The following is an 18,638-nucleotide window of genomic DNA, read 5'->3' on the forward strand; positions in this document are numbered from 1 at the left end:
GCCTGGGCTTGGGACTCCGAGGTCACGGGTTCGAATCCCGGCCCTGCCACTTGTCAGCTGTGTGACCATGGGCAAGTCCCTTCGCTTCTCTGGGTCTCAGTTCCCTCATCTGTCAAATGGGGATGCAGACGGTGAGCCTCACGGGGGACCACCTGATGACCCTGTATCTCCCCCGGCGCTTGGAACAGTGCTCTGCACATAGGAAGCGCTCCATGAATACTATTGAAGGAACATTATTATGATTGGTGCCGATTTGTCCATTCCAAGCGCTTAGTAGAGTGCTCTGCACATAGTAAGCGCTCAATAAATACGAATGAATGAACATTATTATGATTGTTGCCGATTTGTCCATTCCAAGCGCTTAGTAGAGTGCTCTGCACACAGTAAGCGCTCAATAAATACGAATGAATGAATGAATGAATGAATGAATGAATGAAGATTATCCCTGTGTTTAGGACGGGTGCTCGGCACACGTAAGCGCTTAACGAAGACCACCATCCTCCTCACAACCTCTAGGGGCCAAAGGGCAATAAAATCGGGCGGAGGCTGTGGAAATAACCGTGAGGCGGCGGCCCGGCCCTCTCCGTTTCCGGCCCGTCCCCCTCGGCGGACTACAACCCCCGGCGTGCAGTTCGGCCGCGGGGCAGGCCGGGAGGAGCCCTCCCGGGCCCCGATTGGTCCGCGCCGGATCACGTGCCCCCTCCCCAATGAGGCGGCGGGAACGTGGCAGCCCCCGAGGAAGGCTCGGGCTCCGCGCGCATGCGTGGGGTCCGCGGCCTCCCCCTCCCTCCTCCGGCCGGGCGGCGCTTACCAAGTGACGAGGGGGGGGGGGACGGGGCGGCCGCTCCCATGGCGGGCGGCGCTAGGCCGGGCGGGCGGAGGGCCGATCCCCCCTCCGGGCCGGGTTGGGCCGGTCCGCTGCCTCCTGGCGCGGCGCGGCGGGTCGGTCCCGTGGCGGCTTTGGATGCGCGGCCCGTGGGAGCGGAAGATGAAGGTGGCGCTGGCGGCGGTGCTGTTGGCGGGCGCCCTGCTCTTCCTGCTGCTGCCCGGGCCCTCCGCCGCCGACGACAAGAAGAAGGGACCCAAAGTCACCGCCAAGGTGCCGCCCCGACGGGAGGTTGGGGGGGAGGGGAGGCCGCGCCCTCGGGGCCGCCGCTCCTTTACTGTCTCTTTGAGACGGCCGGGCGGGGCGGGGCGGGGGGGGGGGGGGGGGGGTCTCCATAACGGTGGCCTATGATCCATTCCAAGCGCTTAGCACAGTGCTCTGCACCCAGGAAGCGCCCACTAAATCCCCCTGAATGACTCTGGGATCCTAGTTCTCTCTCTGTGGCCCACTTGTCCATTCCAGGCGCTTAGTCCAGTGCTCTGCAAAGAGTAATAGAATTATTAATTATTATTAGAATTACTTGGACGGCATTAATACCTCATTCTTGCTTTTATTTGTCTGTCCCGTCCCCGTCCCCCCCCCCACTCTGAGACTGCGAGCCCGCTGGGGGGCAGGGATAGTCTCCATGAGGTTGGCCTATTGTCCATTCCAAGCGCTTAGCACAGTGCCCTGCACCCAGGAAGCGCCCACTAAATCCCGTTGAATGACTCTATCTAGGATTCTAGTTCTCGATTTGGACGGCATTGATGCCCGACTCCTTGTTTTTGTTTTTCTGACCGTCTCCCCCTTTGAGATTGCGAGCCCGCTGTGGGGCAGGGATGGCGTCTATAATGTTCCTCTATTGCCCATTCCAAGCGCTTAGCGCAGTGCTGTGTACCCAGGAAGCGCCCACTAAATCCCATTGAATGACTAGGATTCTATTTCTCTATTTGGACGGAATGAACGCCCGATTCTTGGTTTTGTTTGACTCTCTCTCCCTTTGAGATTGCAAGCCCGCTCTGGGGCAGGGCTGGCCTCTATAACATTGCCCTATTGTCCATTCCAAGCGCTTAGTGCAGTGCTCTGCACCCAGGAAGCGCTCAATAAGTCCCATTGAATGATTCTATCTATAATTCTATTGCTCTGTTTCGATGGCATTGATGCCTCACTCCGTTTTTTGCCGTCTGTCTCTCCCTTTGAGACCCGGAGCCCGTCGTTGAGCAGGGATGGTCTCTCTCTGTGGCCCAGTTGTCCACTCCAAGCGCTTAGTCCAGTGCTCTGCACTTAGTAAGCGCTCAATAAATCCCATTGAATGAGTGAATAAATACGATCGAGTGAGGGGGGCCGGGACCTGCTCCAAAAAAGCAAGCGAGTCCCTCCCCCTCTCCCCTCCCCCGCTCCCGGCCAGCGTCATCTGACTGGGATCTTCATCCGTGCTATCTGCTGAACGCCTCCTGCCCACGGACCGCCGTACTGAGCGCTCCTAAGCGTCTTGAGGGCAGGGACCGTAGCCGTCCCATCGTCTCAATAATAATGGCGTTTGTTCAGCCCTTATTACGTGCCCAGCGCTGCTCTAAGCGCTGGGGGAGATAGAAGGTCATCGTCGAGCTTTCTCTGGGGTGTAGAGCAGCGTTCAGCACATAGTAAGCGCTTTATAAATTCCACTGGTGACGGTGCTGCGGTCCAGTAACCCCTTTGGAGCTGCATTTCCTATCTGTGGCCAACATTCCTCCTCCTCTTTCCATCCCAGCTTGGGAGCGATACTTGACTCTGGTGCCCCGGCCCCGCCAGGGAGGGTGGAATGGCCTGCTCCCGCCTGCCCACCCCTCGCCTCCGTCTGCGCTCACCCCGGGACGAGGAGCGAAAAGGCAAGCCGAGCGACGCCATGATAACGATGGCGTTGGTTAAGCGCTCACTCTGTGCCCAGTACCGTCCAGAGGGCCGGAGAAGGTACAAGGTCATCGGGTTGTCCCGCGTGGGGCTCAGAGTCGTCATCCCCATTTGACGGACGAGGGAACCGAGGCCCAGAGAAATGAAGTGACTCACCCAAGGCCGTGCGGCTGATAAGTGGCGGAGCAGGGATCGGAACCCAGGCCCGGGCTCTTGCCACCGAGCCGCGCCGCTTCTTTGGGGAAATGGAGTCTGTGAGGGCTGACGGGGTCGGTCTGTCTGTCTTCCCAGGTGTACTTCGACTTGAGGATCGGGGATGAAGACGTGGGCCGTGTGGTCATCGGCCTCTTCGGGAAGACGGTCCCGAAGACGGTGGACAACTTCGTGGCGTTGGCCACCGGAGAGGTGAGGCCGCAGCCGCTGGGGTCGCGCTCCCCGAGGGCGACGGGGCTGCGGAGAACCGGACCGGACCGCTGTGGGTGGAAATCCCGGCCCCGGGACGCCTCCCGCCGCTTCACTCTGCTACCAGTCTTTGGCCCGGCGCTATCACTTCTCCTCCCTCATCCGCCACCAGACCCTTAACTTCCTCCCGAAGCCCCAGGGTTGTGATTATTCATCGTCATGACACATGTGAAGCCCTTACTACATACTAAGCGCCGGGATGGATCCGGTACAAGTAGATTGCACCCAGTCCCTGTCCTCCACGGGGCTCACAATCAAGGGGGGAGGGAGTACGATTTAATCCCCACTTTAGAGATGGGGGAAATGAAACACGGAGTAAATTGGGATTTGCCCGAGGTCACACACCAGCCAAGTGGCAGGGCCTGCCTGGATTAGAACCTTGATCCGTGTCTCTTCTCTTTCCACTAGGCCAGGCTGCTTCCCTTTAGCCCCGGATAGCCCTGCCCGCTTTTCTCACGACTCCGTTGTACCGTTTATGCTGCAGTCTCCCGAGTGCTCAGTACTCTTCTGTGCACACAGCAAGCGCACGATAGAGTCGATCGATCGAAATCATTAGGCACAACCTCAACTCTCAAACTCCCTCCACCCTCCCTCCCTGCGCTTCTGACCCCGACCCCTCTCACCTTCTAAAAACTCTCACCCTTACCCACCTTTTTGTGAGGGGGGAAGGGTGGCATTTAAATGTTTACTACGTGCCATGAGCTGTATTCTGCCCTAGGGTCGATACGAGATTGTCAGGTTGGACAGAGTCCCTGTCCCACGTGGGGCTTCCGGTCTCAATCCCCGTTTTTATAGATAAGGTAACTGAGCCACGGAGAAGTGACTTGTCCAAGGTCACACAGCAGACAAGTGGGGGATCCCAGGATTAGAACCCAGGTCCCTCTGAGCCCCAGGCCCTTGCTCTATCCCCTGTGCCACGCTGCTTCCCTTCCCTAGCCACCGTCTCTGATCACTCGCTCACTGACTGATGGTTCCTGCTCCTCTGCCTTTTGATGTGCTTAAAACCGCCCCCGTTCTAAAAAAGCCTTCTCCAGCTGTCGTCCCATAGTCTTCCTCTCGTTCCTGTCCAGGCAACGTAGAAAGGGCGGGGGGTATCGTCTCCTGCCTCTCCTTCCTTTCTTCCTTCCAACTCCTTCCTCGACCCATTCCAGTCTGGTTTGACCCACCTCTCGCTCGCGCCCTTCCCACCAGATACTCCAGTGACCCCCCCCCGTGGGACAGGCCCTGCTTTTGACCCGATGAAGCTTTATTTACCCCAGTGCTTAGTACAGCGCTTAGCAGATCGTACTCTCCAAGGTCACCGGTGGCTTCGTCCTTGCCAAATCCAGTGAACTCCAGGCTCCTAATCCTCCTCGACCTCTCACGTGGTCTCCGGAGGGAGGGAAAATAGGATGGGGATATGAGAGGTGAGTCAGAGAAGGCGCGGTGATTTCAGAATGGTTTTGAAGATGGGAAGAGCAGTGGTCTGTCGGGGATGAAGGGGAGCTCCCGGCAGTGGGAAGGTTGAAAGACTTCATACTTCCTTGCAACCTCTTCTCTTTCATTCTTTCTGAATTGTCCATTCCAAGCGCTTAGTACAGTGCTCTGCACCTAGTATGCGCTCAATAAATACTATTGAATGAATGAATGAATTCTAGCTCCATTTCTATACATCAGACTGTGAGGATCCCTCGGGGCTCTGTCCTGGGCCCCCTACTTTGTCACTTGAACTCGCTCCCCTGAGGAGCTTGTTTGCGCTCCCCCCTTCAGCTAGCCCCTCTGCCTGCCTTTTGAGAAGCAGCATGGCTCAGTGGAAAGAGCCCAGGCTTGGGAATCAGAGGTCATGGGTTCTAATCCCGGCTCCGCTTGTCAGCTGTGTGACTTTGGGCAAGTCACTTCACTTTTCTGTGCCTCAGTTACCTCATCTATAAAATGGGGATTAAGACTGTGAGCCCCATGTGGAACCACCTGATAACCTGTATCCCCCCCCAGCGCTTTGACTAGTGCTTGGCACATAGTAAGCACATAACAAGTGCTAAAAATGCCATTATCATCAGCCTCTCCTGCCCATCTGCATTCTTCCATTTCCTCTTGCCTTCAGGACATCTCCATTTGAATATCCCACAATCTTGGCGTTATCTTTCCTTTCTTTCAAGCCTCACACTTAGTCTCTTGCTAAATCGTATTGATTTTTTCCATTCCCCAATACTTCCTCCTCCGATCAGCCTCCTCTCTGGCCTCCCTGCCTCCAACCTCTTTCCCTCCGGTCTGTATTTCGCCCTACGGCTCGGCTCGTCTGCCTAAATAAAACGTTCCGCGTACATCTCCCCACTCCTCAAAAACCTCCATAGGTCCCATTCCACCCACCGTGCATCGAGCAGAAAGTCCCGACCGTTGGCTTTGACATCCGTCAGCTTTCTCTGTCTCTTACTTGTCCACTCTTTTCCCCTGCCATACTTAACCTTGCACTCTGCCTTCCTCCCCAAGTCACCCATTCACCATTTCTCCTTCTTCCATCTCCGACCTCTTGCTCCCCGTCTTCGTTTTCCCTTGAACTCCACCCGTAACCCTTTTCAACCGAGTCTCCTCGTCTAGAAAACGCTCCTGCGATCCCGGCCCCCCCGAGACATTTCTTAATTCATTTTTCTTCTTCCCGGGTTCTGTTCTCCCAACTAGCGTCTCCGCACTTTTGCACCCACCTGTCTTTGCGCTTTAGCCTGTATCAGTTGACATTCTCGATATTTGAGCACCCCTTCCCTCTTTTTGTCTGCCTCCTCTGTTAGACTCTTTGGGCGGGATAGGGTCCTCTCCCCTCTATTTAAGGGTCCTAAATAGACACGGTAGGCAGATGGACACTTCTGTTTGAAGTCACCAGCACGCCTCTGTGTGAAGCTGGGACTGAATTCCAACCTCTTGCCTAATCCGGTCTGTCCTCACTGACCTATCCATCAGATTGTAAACTCTCTGAGGACGGGGAACGCGTGACTTACTTGTATGATCCCAGGTGCTTAGTACAGTGCTCTGGGCTCAGGTTCCTGATAAATAGTATTGCGAGGTGAGGTGTGGAAGCAGTTTCCTCTCTCCCCGAGACCCATCTCTTTGTCATCAAGAGGGCACAGTTCCAGCAGCAAGACTAGCCAGAGACCAAGCGGCTGGGGACCGAGGGGGGGAGTCCCTCGATACAACCCTAGTGGGCTGGAAGAGTTCAGGAGGACGAGTTTTTTTTTTTCCTAAGCACCTGCTATGTGCCGGGCACGGGAATAAAATACCAAATGAGATTGGGCACAGTCCCTGTGGGCATGGGGCTCGGAGCCTGATGGGGGGAAAGCCGGTATTTTATTCCCATCTCGTGAGGGAGGAAATCGAGACTCAGAGAATCGACCGGCGGCATTTATTGCGTGCTCACTACGTGCAGAGCACCGTACCAAGCGGTTAACGGACACGCTTGCTGCCCGTAACGAGTTTACAGTCCAGGGGATTTGTGATCTATCCAGGGTCACCCCTAGGTAAGTGGCAAGAGCTGGGATCAGGGTCCCGGTCGGCCGACTGGGTCCCCGGGGTCTCCCCCCTAGGCCACCCTGCCTCCCCTTTGACTTTTTATGTGCACTCTTTGCCTGTGGTGTAACTGGGGCGTCTTCTACATCCCTCTTCCAGAAAGGGTTTGGCTTCAAGGACAGCAAGTTCCACCGAGTGATCAAGGACTTCATGATCCAGGGAGGAGACTTCACAAGGGGTGACGGCACCGGAGGTAATGAGCGGCTTTACTGGACGGCCGGGGGAGATGAAATCTTCCCTTGCTGTCCAACCAGTGATATTTATGGAGCACTTACTGGGTCCATGGCACCGTACTAAGCGGTCGGGAGAGTACGACGCCACAGAGTTGGTGGACCTGTTCCCCGCCCACAACCACCTTACGAGGGGGAGACCGATATTAAAATAAATTACAGATAGGCACAGAAATACTGTGGGGCTGAAGGTGGGGTGAAGAAACAGTAATGTTGGTATTTGTTAAGCGCTTACTATGTGCAGAGCACTGTTCTAAGCCCTGGGGTAGAAACAGGGTAATCAGGTTGTCCCACGTGAGGCTCATAGTCTTAATCCCCATTTTACAGATGAGGTAACTGAGGCCCAGAGAAGTGAAGTGACTTGCCCGCAGTCACCCAGCTGACGAGTGGCAGGGCTTGGGATTCGAACTCGTGACCTCTGACTCCCAAGCCCGGGCTCTTTCCACTGAGAAGAGAGGGGGGTAGGGAAAAGGAGGTTTAAGTCAGGGAAGGCTTCCCGGAGTGGTCATTTGAATAAGGCTTTGGAGGGGGAGAGAGGGACGATCTGTCAGGGATGAAGGAGGAGAGAGTTGCAAGTCAGAGGCGGTACGTGGGCAGAGGGTCTTTGGCGAGATAGACGTAACGCGAGGAGGTTGGCGTTAGAGGAGCCAAGCGTGCGGGCTGTTGTGTAAGGAGGGGGTTGCTCGCTGAATGCTTTAAAATGGAGAGTGAGGAGTTTCTGTTTAATAGAGCAATGAGTCTCACTCCGCACTCCAGCCCCGGTTAGGGAAACTCAGAGGGGAAACCCTCCCCCTACACACACGCTCTTCCCCTCCTTTAATTAGCTTTCCGGAACCTGAGGGGGAGTGTGCTTTGGGGTTCAGGGGCGGGGACCACAGTGGGCCTGCACCCAGCCCCGTGTCCTGGCAGAAAAAGCAGGTTTCGGTTCTTGGTTGTGGTCTGTTGGGGGACCGTATTTATTTCCAAAGGGTAATAACGACGATAATGTGGTATTTAAGTGCTTCCTATGGTAGTACTAAGCAGACCGGATAGAGAGAGTGGACACGGTCTCCGTACCCCGCTGGGGAGGGAGAACCGGTACTCATTTCCCAGTTTAGGGTGGAAGAAACGGGCAGAGCTACGTTAAGCGATTCGCCCGAGGTCACACGGCAGGCAGGTAGGGGGTAGAGCTGGGGTCGGGGCTCCCGTCTCTTGCACTGTGGACCTGGGCTCTTTCCCCGAGGCCGGTGCCCTATGCTCGCGGCGGTAGGGTAGGAAGGCTTTAGCGGTCAGCCTCTGAGCCGGGGACCTGACTTCCTGGATTTTTGGTCTGCAGTGGGGAGGAGGTTGGAAGTAGCAGAGCCCGCAGTTGTAGGAGAAAGGGGAGGGGGGTTTCCGATTGGGAAAAGCCGCTCTGGACTGATGTGGCCGCTCTGCCCACGGTGAATCCTTCGGTTGTATTTATTGAGCTCTTTACTGTGTGTAGAGCACAGTAATAATAATAATGTTGGTATCTGTTAAATGCCTACTATGTGCAGAGCACTCTTCTAAGCGCTGGGGGAGATATAGGGTCTTCAGGTTGTCCCATGTGAGGCTCAGTCTTAATCCCCATTTTACAGATGAGGGAACTGAGGCATAGAGAAAGTGAAGTGACTTGCCCACAGTCACCCAGCTGACAAGTGGCGGAACTGGGATTCGAACCCACGACCTCTGACTCCCAAGCCCGGGCTCTTTCCACTGAGCCACGCTGCTTCTCATAGTACTGAGCGCTTGGGAGAGTACAGGGTAAGGGATCTGGCAGCCTGATCTCCTGCCCACAAGGAGGTTCCGGGTTCAAGGCAGGGGGCCGGTGTGCGACCCGTCGGGGGGGCACCTCGGTATCCCACGGGGCTTCGTGGTCCTTTAGAGAAGCAGCATTGCTCAGTGGAAAGAACCCGGGCTTGGGAGTCAGAGATCACGGGTTCAAATGCCAGCTCCACCACTTGTCAGCTCTGACTTTGGGCAAGTCACTTAACTTCTCGGAGCCTCAGTCACCTCATCTGTAAAACGGGGATGAAGACAGTGAGCCCCACGTGGGTCAACCTGATCACCTTGTATGCCCCCAGCGCTTAGAACAGTGCTCCGCACGTAGTTAGCGCGTAACAAATGCCATCATTTGGTCTTTCCAGGCAAGAGCATCTACGGGGACCGCTTCCCCGATGAGAACTTCAAGCTGAAGCATTACGGGCCCGGCTGGGTGAGTATGGCCAACGCGGGCAAGGACACCAACGGCTCCCAGTTCTTCATCACCACCGTCAAGACGTCCTGGTTGGACGGCAAGCACGTCGTGTTCGGCAAAGTCCTGGAGGGCATGGTGAGTGGCCGGTTCGGGGGCGGGCGTGGCTCGCTGGCAGCGCTGTGTCCGGGCCTTTAGCTCGCGGCGAGGGCGGCCTCCTCTCCCCTCCCCTGAGCTCCCTCGCCGCCTCTTCCCCTCGCAGGATGTGGTGCGGAAGGTAGAGAGCACCAAGACGGACGGGCGGGACAAGCCGCTGAAGGACGTGACCATCACGGACTGTGGCAAGATCGAGGTGGAGAAGCCCTTCGCCATCGCCAAGGAGTGAGGGCCCCGGCCCCCGGGCGCAGCCCCGGGTGCCGGGAGCGTCCGACGGCCCAGCGGACGCTCTCTCCCCCGACGCCCCCTCACATTCCGCCACCCCTCGGGCCCAAATTTTGTAAAGAAACCCACACGCCAATAAAGAGGAAGGTGTTTTTATAAAGTGCGCGTGGTGTGGGTCTGTCTGCTCCTCCACCCCTGGGAGACCCGAGGGAGGGGACTGGTTTTGGAATCGCAGAACTGGGCCTCAAGGCCCCAGGGGATTGACGGATTCTCCAACCTAAAGCCACTACTTGCAGCCAACTTCCTCCCTTCACAAAAGGCAGAGCCGAGTGAGTGGGTGGTTGGGGCTTGACTGTCTGGTGCTCACTAAATCCCATTTATTCACGGAGGTTTGCTCCTAGCACTTCCTCTGGGGAGCCGCTGGGCCTTCAGGGGAGAGGTAACAATGGGCCTCTGCTGGAGGTGTCCCCTCCTCCGTCCCAAGCGGCACCTCTCATCCCTCATTCAGGGTGGGCCTTGCCCACCACGAGTGTCTTCTCATCAGGGTCTAGGGGGACGGTTTGCTCCACGAGATGGGAGCCTCCAGCCTGCTCGGTAGGGCCACCCTGGCCGAGGAGACGGTAACGGCTCGAGTCCTATAAAACTCCATAGCTCTCTGTTTGGGGCTCAATCCCCTTTTCCCAATGGCCTACCTGAAAAGGGGTTGGAGGGACTCACCTGCTCCTACATCAACCCAGTTCAAAGAGCAAAGAGGGTGGGGGGGAACAGGTGCAGGCTTTTGACCTGGAGGCAGCTGACTCTTTCCTAGGACCTGTACTGACTGATTCCGCCAAACCAAGCTTTCCAAAGGGAAAACTGGGGCCTCAGGCTGGAGACAGCGAGGCTCGGGGGTGAACGACAAGCAAGGGAAGGGTTGGCTGAGCCCAGACACCAGCAGCGTGAGGGGTGGGCCGTCAGGGGATAGAGGAAAGCTGCCATTGTGGATGGGATGAGGTAGCACTGGGCTGGCCTCGGGCACGGCTGGGAATGGCAAAGAGCCGGCTCACCTGCAGCAACTTAAAGGAAAGGACCTTGGGCGTGCATACCAAGCCTCAAACTGCCCCTGGACACGTCAGAAAAGTGGCACCGGAACCCATAGGACACGTCGGGCAGCCTGTCCACTTACGGTGCGTAAGAGACGTTTCCCCGGTGAGAGTCACACGGCACAGCCCGTCGATCCTCCGCGGGCCGAGGCCCCCGGCGGGCCAGCTGAAGGGGCCGGCAGAGTGGCCGGAGGTCCACGCCCCACCCGGTCCCTCCTGTGACCATTACCCTTCAACCTTGGCCGGCCCCCGGCTGGCCGGCCCAGCAGCGGGGCTCACTACGGTCGGTGTCCCGTTTCGTAAAGCATGCTTTCCAGATGCGCTTTACTGCTCTCGTCGAGATAGGGCTGGTGCAGCCAGATGGACAAGTACGTCATCATCGGGTCCCGCTCCCGGGTGTGAGCGAGAGCTTCCACGACGGTGCGCTTGAGGCGTAGTTCCTTCTTGTACATTTCGGAAAGCTTTAGTGAAACTTCGTCTGCAATGAACGATGGAGTGGTTAACCCTGCACATCCCTGTCTTGCGATCCTTACCATCTCGGTTCTCTGGTTCATTCACTGATTTATTTTTGGTATCTGTTAAGCGCTTACTATGGGTCAGACAACTGTACAAAGCGCTGGGGCAGGTGCAAGTTAATAAGGTCAGACCCAATCCCTGTCCTGTGAGGGACTCACAGTCGAAGTAGGAGCGAGAACAGGTATTTAATCCTCATTTTACAGTTAAGAACACTAGGGAAACAAGTTAATAATAATAATTTGTTAAGCTCTACGTGCCAAGCACTGTTCTAAGCACTTAGGTGTCCTAAGGGTGTGTTTTCTCCTCAGGTTTTATCTAGCACGCCCTTAGGGTTAGGGACCAATCTTACTGACAACGGGGGTACATGGAGCGCTTAAATACCACGATTATTATTATTATTAAAGGACACCTGAATGTACTGAGATAAACCTTTCTGAACCATGAGAACAGTGGGGAGGCTCCCAAATAAAAATTTCAAGCAGATAGGGATTTGGGGCTTTAAAACTGGCATCCCGTCGTGCCTGCCTCTTGGCCGGCTGGGACGAGAGAACTGCCGGCTCCACGTTCCCTTCCCCTCACTGAATCTCCCGACAGCCAAGACCGCTTCTGAGCCGAATGCCCACGGCTCTATAAAAAGAGTTGGTCTTATATAAGAGTTGCCCCCGGGGTGCTGAGCGGACTCCACCCGGAGAACCGGGGGGCCTTGCCGAGGCCCTACAGACGGCCAAGAAAACCAACGTCGCGGACACCGTGCCCACAGCTCCGAAGGACTCTCTGCTCTTACCTGAGCGCTAAGGTTTGCCGTGTTGAGACGGAACATGGGCGGGGACTTTGAAGGGATTTTGTTCTAGGGAATTCTGCGCTAGAATGAAATTTCAGCTGGCTAGAATAATAAATCAATGGTATTTGTTGAGCACTTCCTGTGTGCAGAGCACCAAACTACGTGCTTCTGCGAGTAAAATAAGAGTTGGTAGACATAGTCCCCGTTCGCAACGGGTTTACAGTCTAGAATAAAAAGAGTCCCCCTTGGGCAGCCCTGATTTTCTTCTCCCTCTCCTCTTTCTTTAGCGTGCTACTTTAAGGGTAGGTATAAACTTTTCAGTGCTCCAGCCTCATAATTTATTTCTTCCTCCCCCCCACCCCGACACAAATCAGCACAATTCCAGTTAGACTATGGTACTTACAAAAATAGGTAGTGGGCCATGTATGGAAGAGGGGTACCGGGCATTTCCCAACTCGGTGATGATAAGTTTCCAAGTCACAAATTCCTTTTGTAGTCGAAGTCAGTTTTTCCATCTTCAACTGTATTTTGACCTGGGGAGGTGAAAATGGGGAACTTAAAGACCGTGACTGAAGGACGTATCCTAGTTTCAAACTCATGAAATGTCAAGAACTAGGATTTGGGACTCAACAAATCTGGAGATCTTTCCTAGTAGTGACATTTTCAATTCTTTCCTACACGTCCTAAATCCAGCTGCCAATAGAGAAGCAGCATGGCTTAGTGTAGAGAATGCGGGCCTGGGAGTTGGAAGGACCTGGGTTCTAATCCCCGCTCCGCCAGTTGTCTGCTGGGTGACCTGGGGCAAGTCCCTGGGGCAAGCAACTGAGCTCCTCATCTTCCCCCGCAAGCCCTGTCCTCTTCCTGACTTCCCTATCACCGTGGTTGGTACCACCATCCTTCCCGTCTCTCAGGCCCGCAACCTCGGTGTCGTCTTTGACTCGTCTCTCTCGTTCACCCCACACATCCGATCCGTCACCGAGACCTGCCGGTCTCACCTTTATAATATCGCTAAGATCCGCCTTTTCCTCTCCACCCAAACGACTATCTTACTGTTACGGGCTCTCGTTATATCCCGGCTGGATTATTGTGTCAGCCTTCTCTCTGATCTCCCTTCCTCCTGTCTCTCCCCACTCCAGTCTATTCTTCACTCCGCTGCCCCCGATCATCCTCCTGCAGAAACGTTCTGGGCTTGTCACTCCCCTTCTTAAAAACCTCCAGTGGTTGCCTATCGACCTCCGCACGAAACAAAAACTTCTCACTCTAGGCTTCAGGGCTCTCCATCCCCTTGCCCCTTCCTACCTCTCCTCCCTTCTCTCTTTCTCCTGCCCACCCCGCACGCTCCCCTCCTCTGCCGCCCACCTCCTCGCCGTCCCCTGCTCTCGCCTATCCCGCCGTCCACCCTTTGGCCACGTCCTCCCGCGGTCCTGGAATGCCCTCCCTCCTCACCAAACTAATTCTCTTTCCCGCTTCAAAACCCTACTTAAAGCTCACGTCCTCCAAGAGGCCTTCCCAGACTGAGCTCCCCCTTTTCCCTCTGCTCCCTCTGCTGGCCCTCTACATCCCCCTTCACCTTCCCTCAGCTAAGCCCTCTTCTCCCCCCTTTCCCTCTGCTCCTCCCCCTCTCCCTTCCCCTCCCCTCAGCACTGTACTCACCCGCTCAACTGTATATACTTTTATTACCCCATTTATTTTGTTAATGAGATGTACATCACCTTGATTCTATTTATTTGCTATTGTTTTAATGAGATGTTCACCCCCTTGACTCTATTTATTGCTATTGTTCTTGTCTGTCCATCTCCCCCGATTAGACCGTAAGCCCGTCAAAGGGCAGGGACTGTCTCTGTTACCGATTTGTACATTCCAAGTGCTTAGTACAGTGCTGTGCACATAGTAATTGCTCAATAAATACTACTGAATGAATGAAGTCACTTCACTTCTCTGGGTCTCAGTTACCTCTTCTGTAAAATGGGGATTAAGAGTGGGAGCCCCATGTGGGCCATGGACTGTGTCCAACCCGATTAACTTGTACCTATCCCAGCGCTTAGAACAGTGATTGGCACATAACAAACGCTTAACTACCATAACAATAATTATTTTTAATAGATATCCATTATTGGAGCCTGCCGTCCAGAGTAGTACGAATGGTAATTTAGCTCCAAATTCCCACCCTGAAGAGGCCTCCTCTTAGAGCTAGAAGATTCTTCCTCTTGAGGAGGAGGAGAAATCTTCCACCTCTCAAAATCTAACTCCTCCAACTATGACCCCATCCCTTGGCACCTTACCAAAACACTTAACTCTCCCCTCCTCTCTCACTGACAACCATCTTCAACCATTCGCTTTCCCATGGCTCCTTCCCCATTGCTAAACAAGTCCTCCCTTGACCCCAAAACTCCCTCCTACCCTTCTTCTCCAAACTCCTTGAGCGAGTTGTCTACACCCATTGCCTCTACTTCCCCTCCTCCAATTCTCTCCTTGACACCTTGCAAACTGTCTTCCGCCCCCTTCACTCCACAAAAATGGTCCTAAGGTCACCAATGACGACCTCGCTCCCAAATCCGCTGCTGTCTACTCCATCCTAATCCTCTTTGATCTCCTAGCTGCTTTTGATACTGTGGACCTCCCCCTCTTCTGGAAATACTGTGGCCCACCCCCTTCTTCTGGAAACACTATCTAACCAACATCCCTGTCTTTTAAGTCCATGAGCTTGGCACTCTCCTCGACTCACCTCTCACATTCAACCCACCTATTCAATCTGTCACCAAACCCTGTCCGTTCTACCTTCAAAGCATCACTTATTGCCGAAGAGGAAAATGGATCCAGCCGGTCTACCCTTAGGTCTGTCCTCGAGCGGTTAGTCAGACTCTTCTTTTCAGTTGGAAAAGTGAGTCCCAGCTCCGCTCACGGGTCCGCGGGGCAGTGGCAACACGGTCTCGGTGGCCGTCACCGCCAAGACGCGGCCTGGACGGGCCACCCCGGCCCAGGGCTTTGGCACGTTCGCTACAGGCACGTCAGCTCAGAACACACACTTCAGCCTCTCGACGGGACCAAAGAGATTGACGGCACGGAAGCGACATTCTGGCCTTGCCCAAATTTGGAAGCTTTGGAGGCGGGAGTAGAGGGAGAAGGGAGCATCCACTTCTCCCTTCTCAAGTAAACAGGCAATTGCTTAAAGGTGATGGTTCGCATGAACGAGAGCTGAGGCCAAACACATAAACGAAGGCTAATTTTCACGTACTTTTTCTTATAAAAGCCCTTTCTTTCCCTTTAGCATTTTAGCTGCTCGATAGCATGTGGCAGAGTCATAGAAAAATACACACGTGAGCTTAAAAAAAAGAGCAGAAGCCCCTAGCCGCCTGGCTTGGGAGGCAAGAAATAAAATACCAAACTGCAGTTGGTCGCTAAATGCTTTCCGGACTTCGCTGCTTTTTTAAAGACACATTGATATATTCCATTCTTTTCAAGAACGACATTTTTGGGCCTGAGGAAAAAGGACATGCTTTGGTTGTCATCTGCAGGAGCCATCGCATGACCGCGAAGGGGGAGTCCATTTGGCTTCCAATTTTGGAAACCACTTCTAGCCACAAGGGCGTGTACTTTGCTAACGATTAGAAATCTGTTTGGGTCACAGTATGTTTCTGAGTCTTCACTAGTATCCTTTGCCTACCCGTCTCCCCAGAAATACCTACCAACGAATGAGAAAATACCAATAAATATCGTTACTTCTACTCCAATGAACAGCCGGTGCCTTGTAGGATTTAGAAAAAAATATAAGCACCAAATTTTAAGTGAGTTTAAACTATGATCTTTCAATACAGACACAACATTTTAGGTACATAAAACACAAGCCATTTTCTGGTCAAGATTCCTACCATGCTTTCCAAGGCACCATGCAATTCCTTACATAAGGAGTCAAGTTCCTTGTTAAATTCTGGAAGAGTTTGGTCAGAGCTGGAAATCTCATGACTGCCTTCTAATTCCATTTTAGGGTCCTTAGTCCTAGCAAAAAGAAAAAGTAAAGGAAAAAACTGAACTTGGAATATTATTTCACTCCAGGAAAGCACAGAACTTCAGCCCTAGCAAAAAGAAAAAAATACAGAAAAAATTGAACTTGGAATATTACTTCATTCAAGTAAAGCACCTAAAACCATTTATGTAATTATCCACACATGGTCCTGGTTTACTTTATTCCACAGTATTTTAAATTTCAGATTTTTTATTTATAACTCTGTCCATCCTGATTTTTTGTATTCATCCCAGCCCTTAGTAATAATAATAATAATGTTGGTATTTGTTAAGCGCTTACTATGTGCCGAGCACTGTTCTAAGCGCTGGGGTAGACATAGGGGAATCAGGTTGTCCCACGTGGGGCTCACAGTCTTCATCCCCATTTTACAGATGAGGGAACTGAGGCACCGAGAAGTTAAGTGACTTGCCCACAGTCACACAGCCGACAAGTGGCAGAGCTGGGATTCGAACTCATGAGCCCTGACTCCAAAGCCCGTGCTCTTTCCACTGAGCCACGCTGCAGTGCTTGGCACACAGTAAGTGCTTAACAAAAACCATTACCATCTTCATTATTGTTACTAACTGATATTTCCCATATGCTGTATTCAGACACGGACACTTTCAATATATTAATAATGTGAATTTTAATTCCCCATTTCTCCATACAATTAGAAATGGTCATTTACCCAAAATCGACTCTGACTACTCAAACGAAAAACATTCCGAGTAAGAGGAACTGATCCACTTACTCTGGACTTTGAATATACTCACAGTGCACCGATTCTCGTGTTTACAATCTTGTTAGCAACAGTAAATCCTGCATCATTGAGGGTCTCCCATTTTTTAATCAAATTGTGCCAATCGGCTGCGTTGTCCTTAATTTTTCTCGCACTGACGGACAGGACAGGTCTTTTGGGAGTAACAATGCCGAGGTTGTTTGCTATAAAAAGAGGAGAAAGCCACGTCGATATCGTTCTAGCCTGTATCAGGTTAGATTCCAAATGCTTTTTCACGGATCTATAGCCAACACGGCCAAGACTAGCCGGTGGAAAATACGGCCCCCCACTGAATCCAAAATGTCTCTATCTTCTTTTGATTTTCACAGCCTCGCCAGATGAAAACTGAACCCCATCCTAGCACCGCTGTTCCCAATCTGGCAAAGGAGGAAAAGTTGGGTTCTAAATAACGTTGGTATTTGTTAAGCGCTTACTAGGTGCAGAGCACTGTTCTAGGCGCCGGGGTAGATACGGGGTCCTCAGGTTGTCCCACGTGAACCTCACAGTCTGCATCCCCATTTTCCAGATGAGGGAACTGAGGCCCAGAGAAGTGAAGTGACTTGCCCACAGTCACACGGCAGACGAGTGGCAGAGCCGGGATTCGAACTCATGACCTCTGACTCCCCAGCCCGGGCTCTTTCCACTGAGCCACGCTGTGCTCCCCGTGGACCCCGGAGCTTACAGCCTGGGGGGGGGGGGGGAAGGGATGGGGATCTGGCCTTAATCTACATGACTTTCGGGCCGGAGAACAAGCTGAGGGAGGGTCGGAATGTGTGTCGGCTTCCCCACGGATGAGGGAAGGCTCCCCGGGGGCCGTGGGGGGAAGCACTGAGGGGCGGGCTGCCTGCCTGCCTGCCTGCCTGCTTGCCTGCCTGCCGGCCGGCCGGTCCACACTCACCCTCCATGGCGGCCTTCTAACCCTCCTTCCTTCCCTCGGGGCCGGGCGGGGCCGCGCCCGGAAGCGGCCCGGCGTCACTTCCGCCGCCTCCGCGCGCGTGCGCCCGACAACCCGGAAGGGGTGGGACAGGCGCCGTTGCCCTGGGAACCGAGCTCTCACCTCGCCTCGCCTTTCTTTCCCGCCCCCGCCCCTTGGCCTACCTGCCTGCCTCTGCCTGCCTGCCTGCCTTCCTCCCCCCTCCCTTCCTCTCATTCATTCATTCAGCTCATTCATTCATTCAATCAAACAACTCATTCATTCATCCGGCTTATTCATTCAATCAACTCATTCATTCATTCGGCTTATTCATTCATTCATTCAATCAACTCATTCAATCAACTCATTCATTCGGCTTATGCATTCATTCATTCAACTCATTCATTCAGCTTATTCATTCATTCATCCAGTCAATCGACTCATTCAATTCATTCATTCAACTCATTCATGCATTCGACTGATTAATTCATCCATTCAATCAACACATTCACTCACTCATTCATTCAACTCATTCATTCATTCATCCATTCAATCAACGCATTCATTCATTCATTCAACTCGTTCATTCATTCAACTCCATTCAACTGTATTTATCCAGCGCTGACTCTGTGCAGAACACTGTACTAAGCGCCTGGAATGTTTAATTCAACTCGTTCATTCATTCAACTCATTCTTCCATTCATTCAATGGTATTTATCAAGCAAGGGCTGACTGAGTGCAGAGCACTGTACTGGTCACTTGGAAAGTACAATTCAACTCATAATGTTGGTATTTGTTAAGTGCTTTCTATATGCAGAACACTGTTCTAAGCGCTGGGGGAGATACAGGGTCATCAGGTTGGCCCACATGAGGCTCACAGTCTTCATCCCCATTTGACAGATGAAGGAACTGAGGCACAGAGAAGTTAAGTGACTTGCCCACAGTCACACAGCTGACAAGTGGCAGAGACGGGATTCGAACTCATGATATCTGACTCCGAAGTCCGTGC

At 53.4% G+C, this 18,638-nt stretch overlaps 2 protein-coding genes across 2 annotated transcripts; one reads left to right on the plus strand and one right to left on the minus strand.

Annotated features, from left to right (window-relative positions):
- Positions 1–908: 908 nt before the first annotated feature.
- PPIB (peptidylprolyl isomerase B) lies at positions 909–9,716 on the plus strand. The gene is made up of 5 exons (XM_001508925.6): positions 909–1,099; positions 3,047–3,160; positions 6,851–6,944; positions 9,129–9,313; positions 9,438–9,716. The coding sequence occupies exons 1-5, from the start codon at positions 965–967 to the stop codon at positions 9,558–9,560; spliced, it is 651 nt and encodes a 216-aa protein (XP_001508975.1). The 5' UTR covers positions 909–964; the 3' UTR covers positions 9,561–9,716.
- Positions 9,693–17,702, minus strand: LOC100091759 (cyclin dependent kinase 2 interacting protein). Its single transcript, XM_029065569.2, has 5 exons — positions 17,615–17,702; positions 16,712–16,880; positions 15,805–15,931; positions 12,339–12,468; positions 9,693–11,116 (listed from the first exon to the last, which is right to left on the minus strand). The coding sequence occupies exons 1-5, from the start codon at positions 17,619–17,621 to the stop codon at positions 10,917–10,919; spliced, it is 633 nt and encodes a 210-aa protein (XP_028921402.1). The 5' UTR covers positions 17,622–17,702; the 3' UTR covers positions 9,693–10,916.
- Between the last annotated feature and the right edge of the window lie 936 nt (positions 17,703–18,638).

The sequence above is a fragment of the Ornithorhynchus anatinus genome, chromosome 5 (genome assembly GCF_004115215.2).
Source record: "Ornithorhynchus anatinus isolate Pmale09 chromosome 5, mOrnAna1.pri.v4, whole genome shotgun sequence".
Taxonomy (NCBI): domain Eukaryota; kingdom Metazoa; phylum Chordata; class Mammalia; order Monotremata; family Ornithorhynchidae; genus Ornithorhynchus; species Ornithorhynchus anatinus.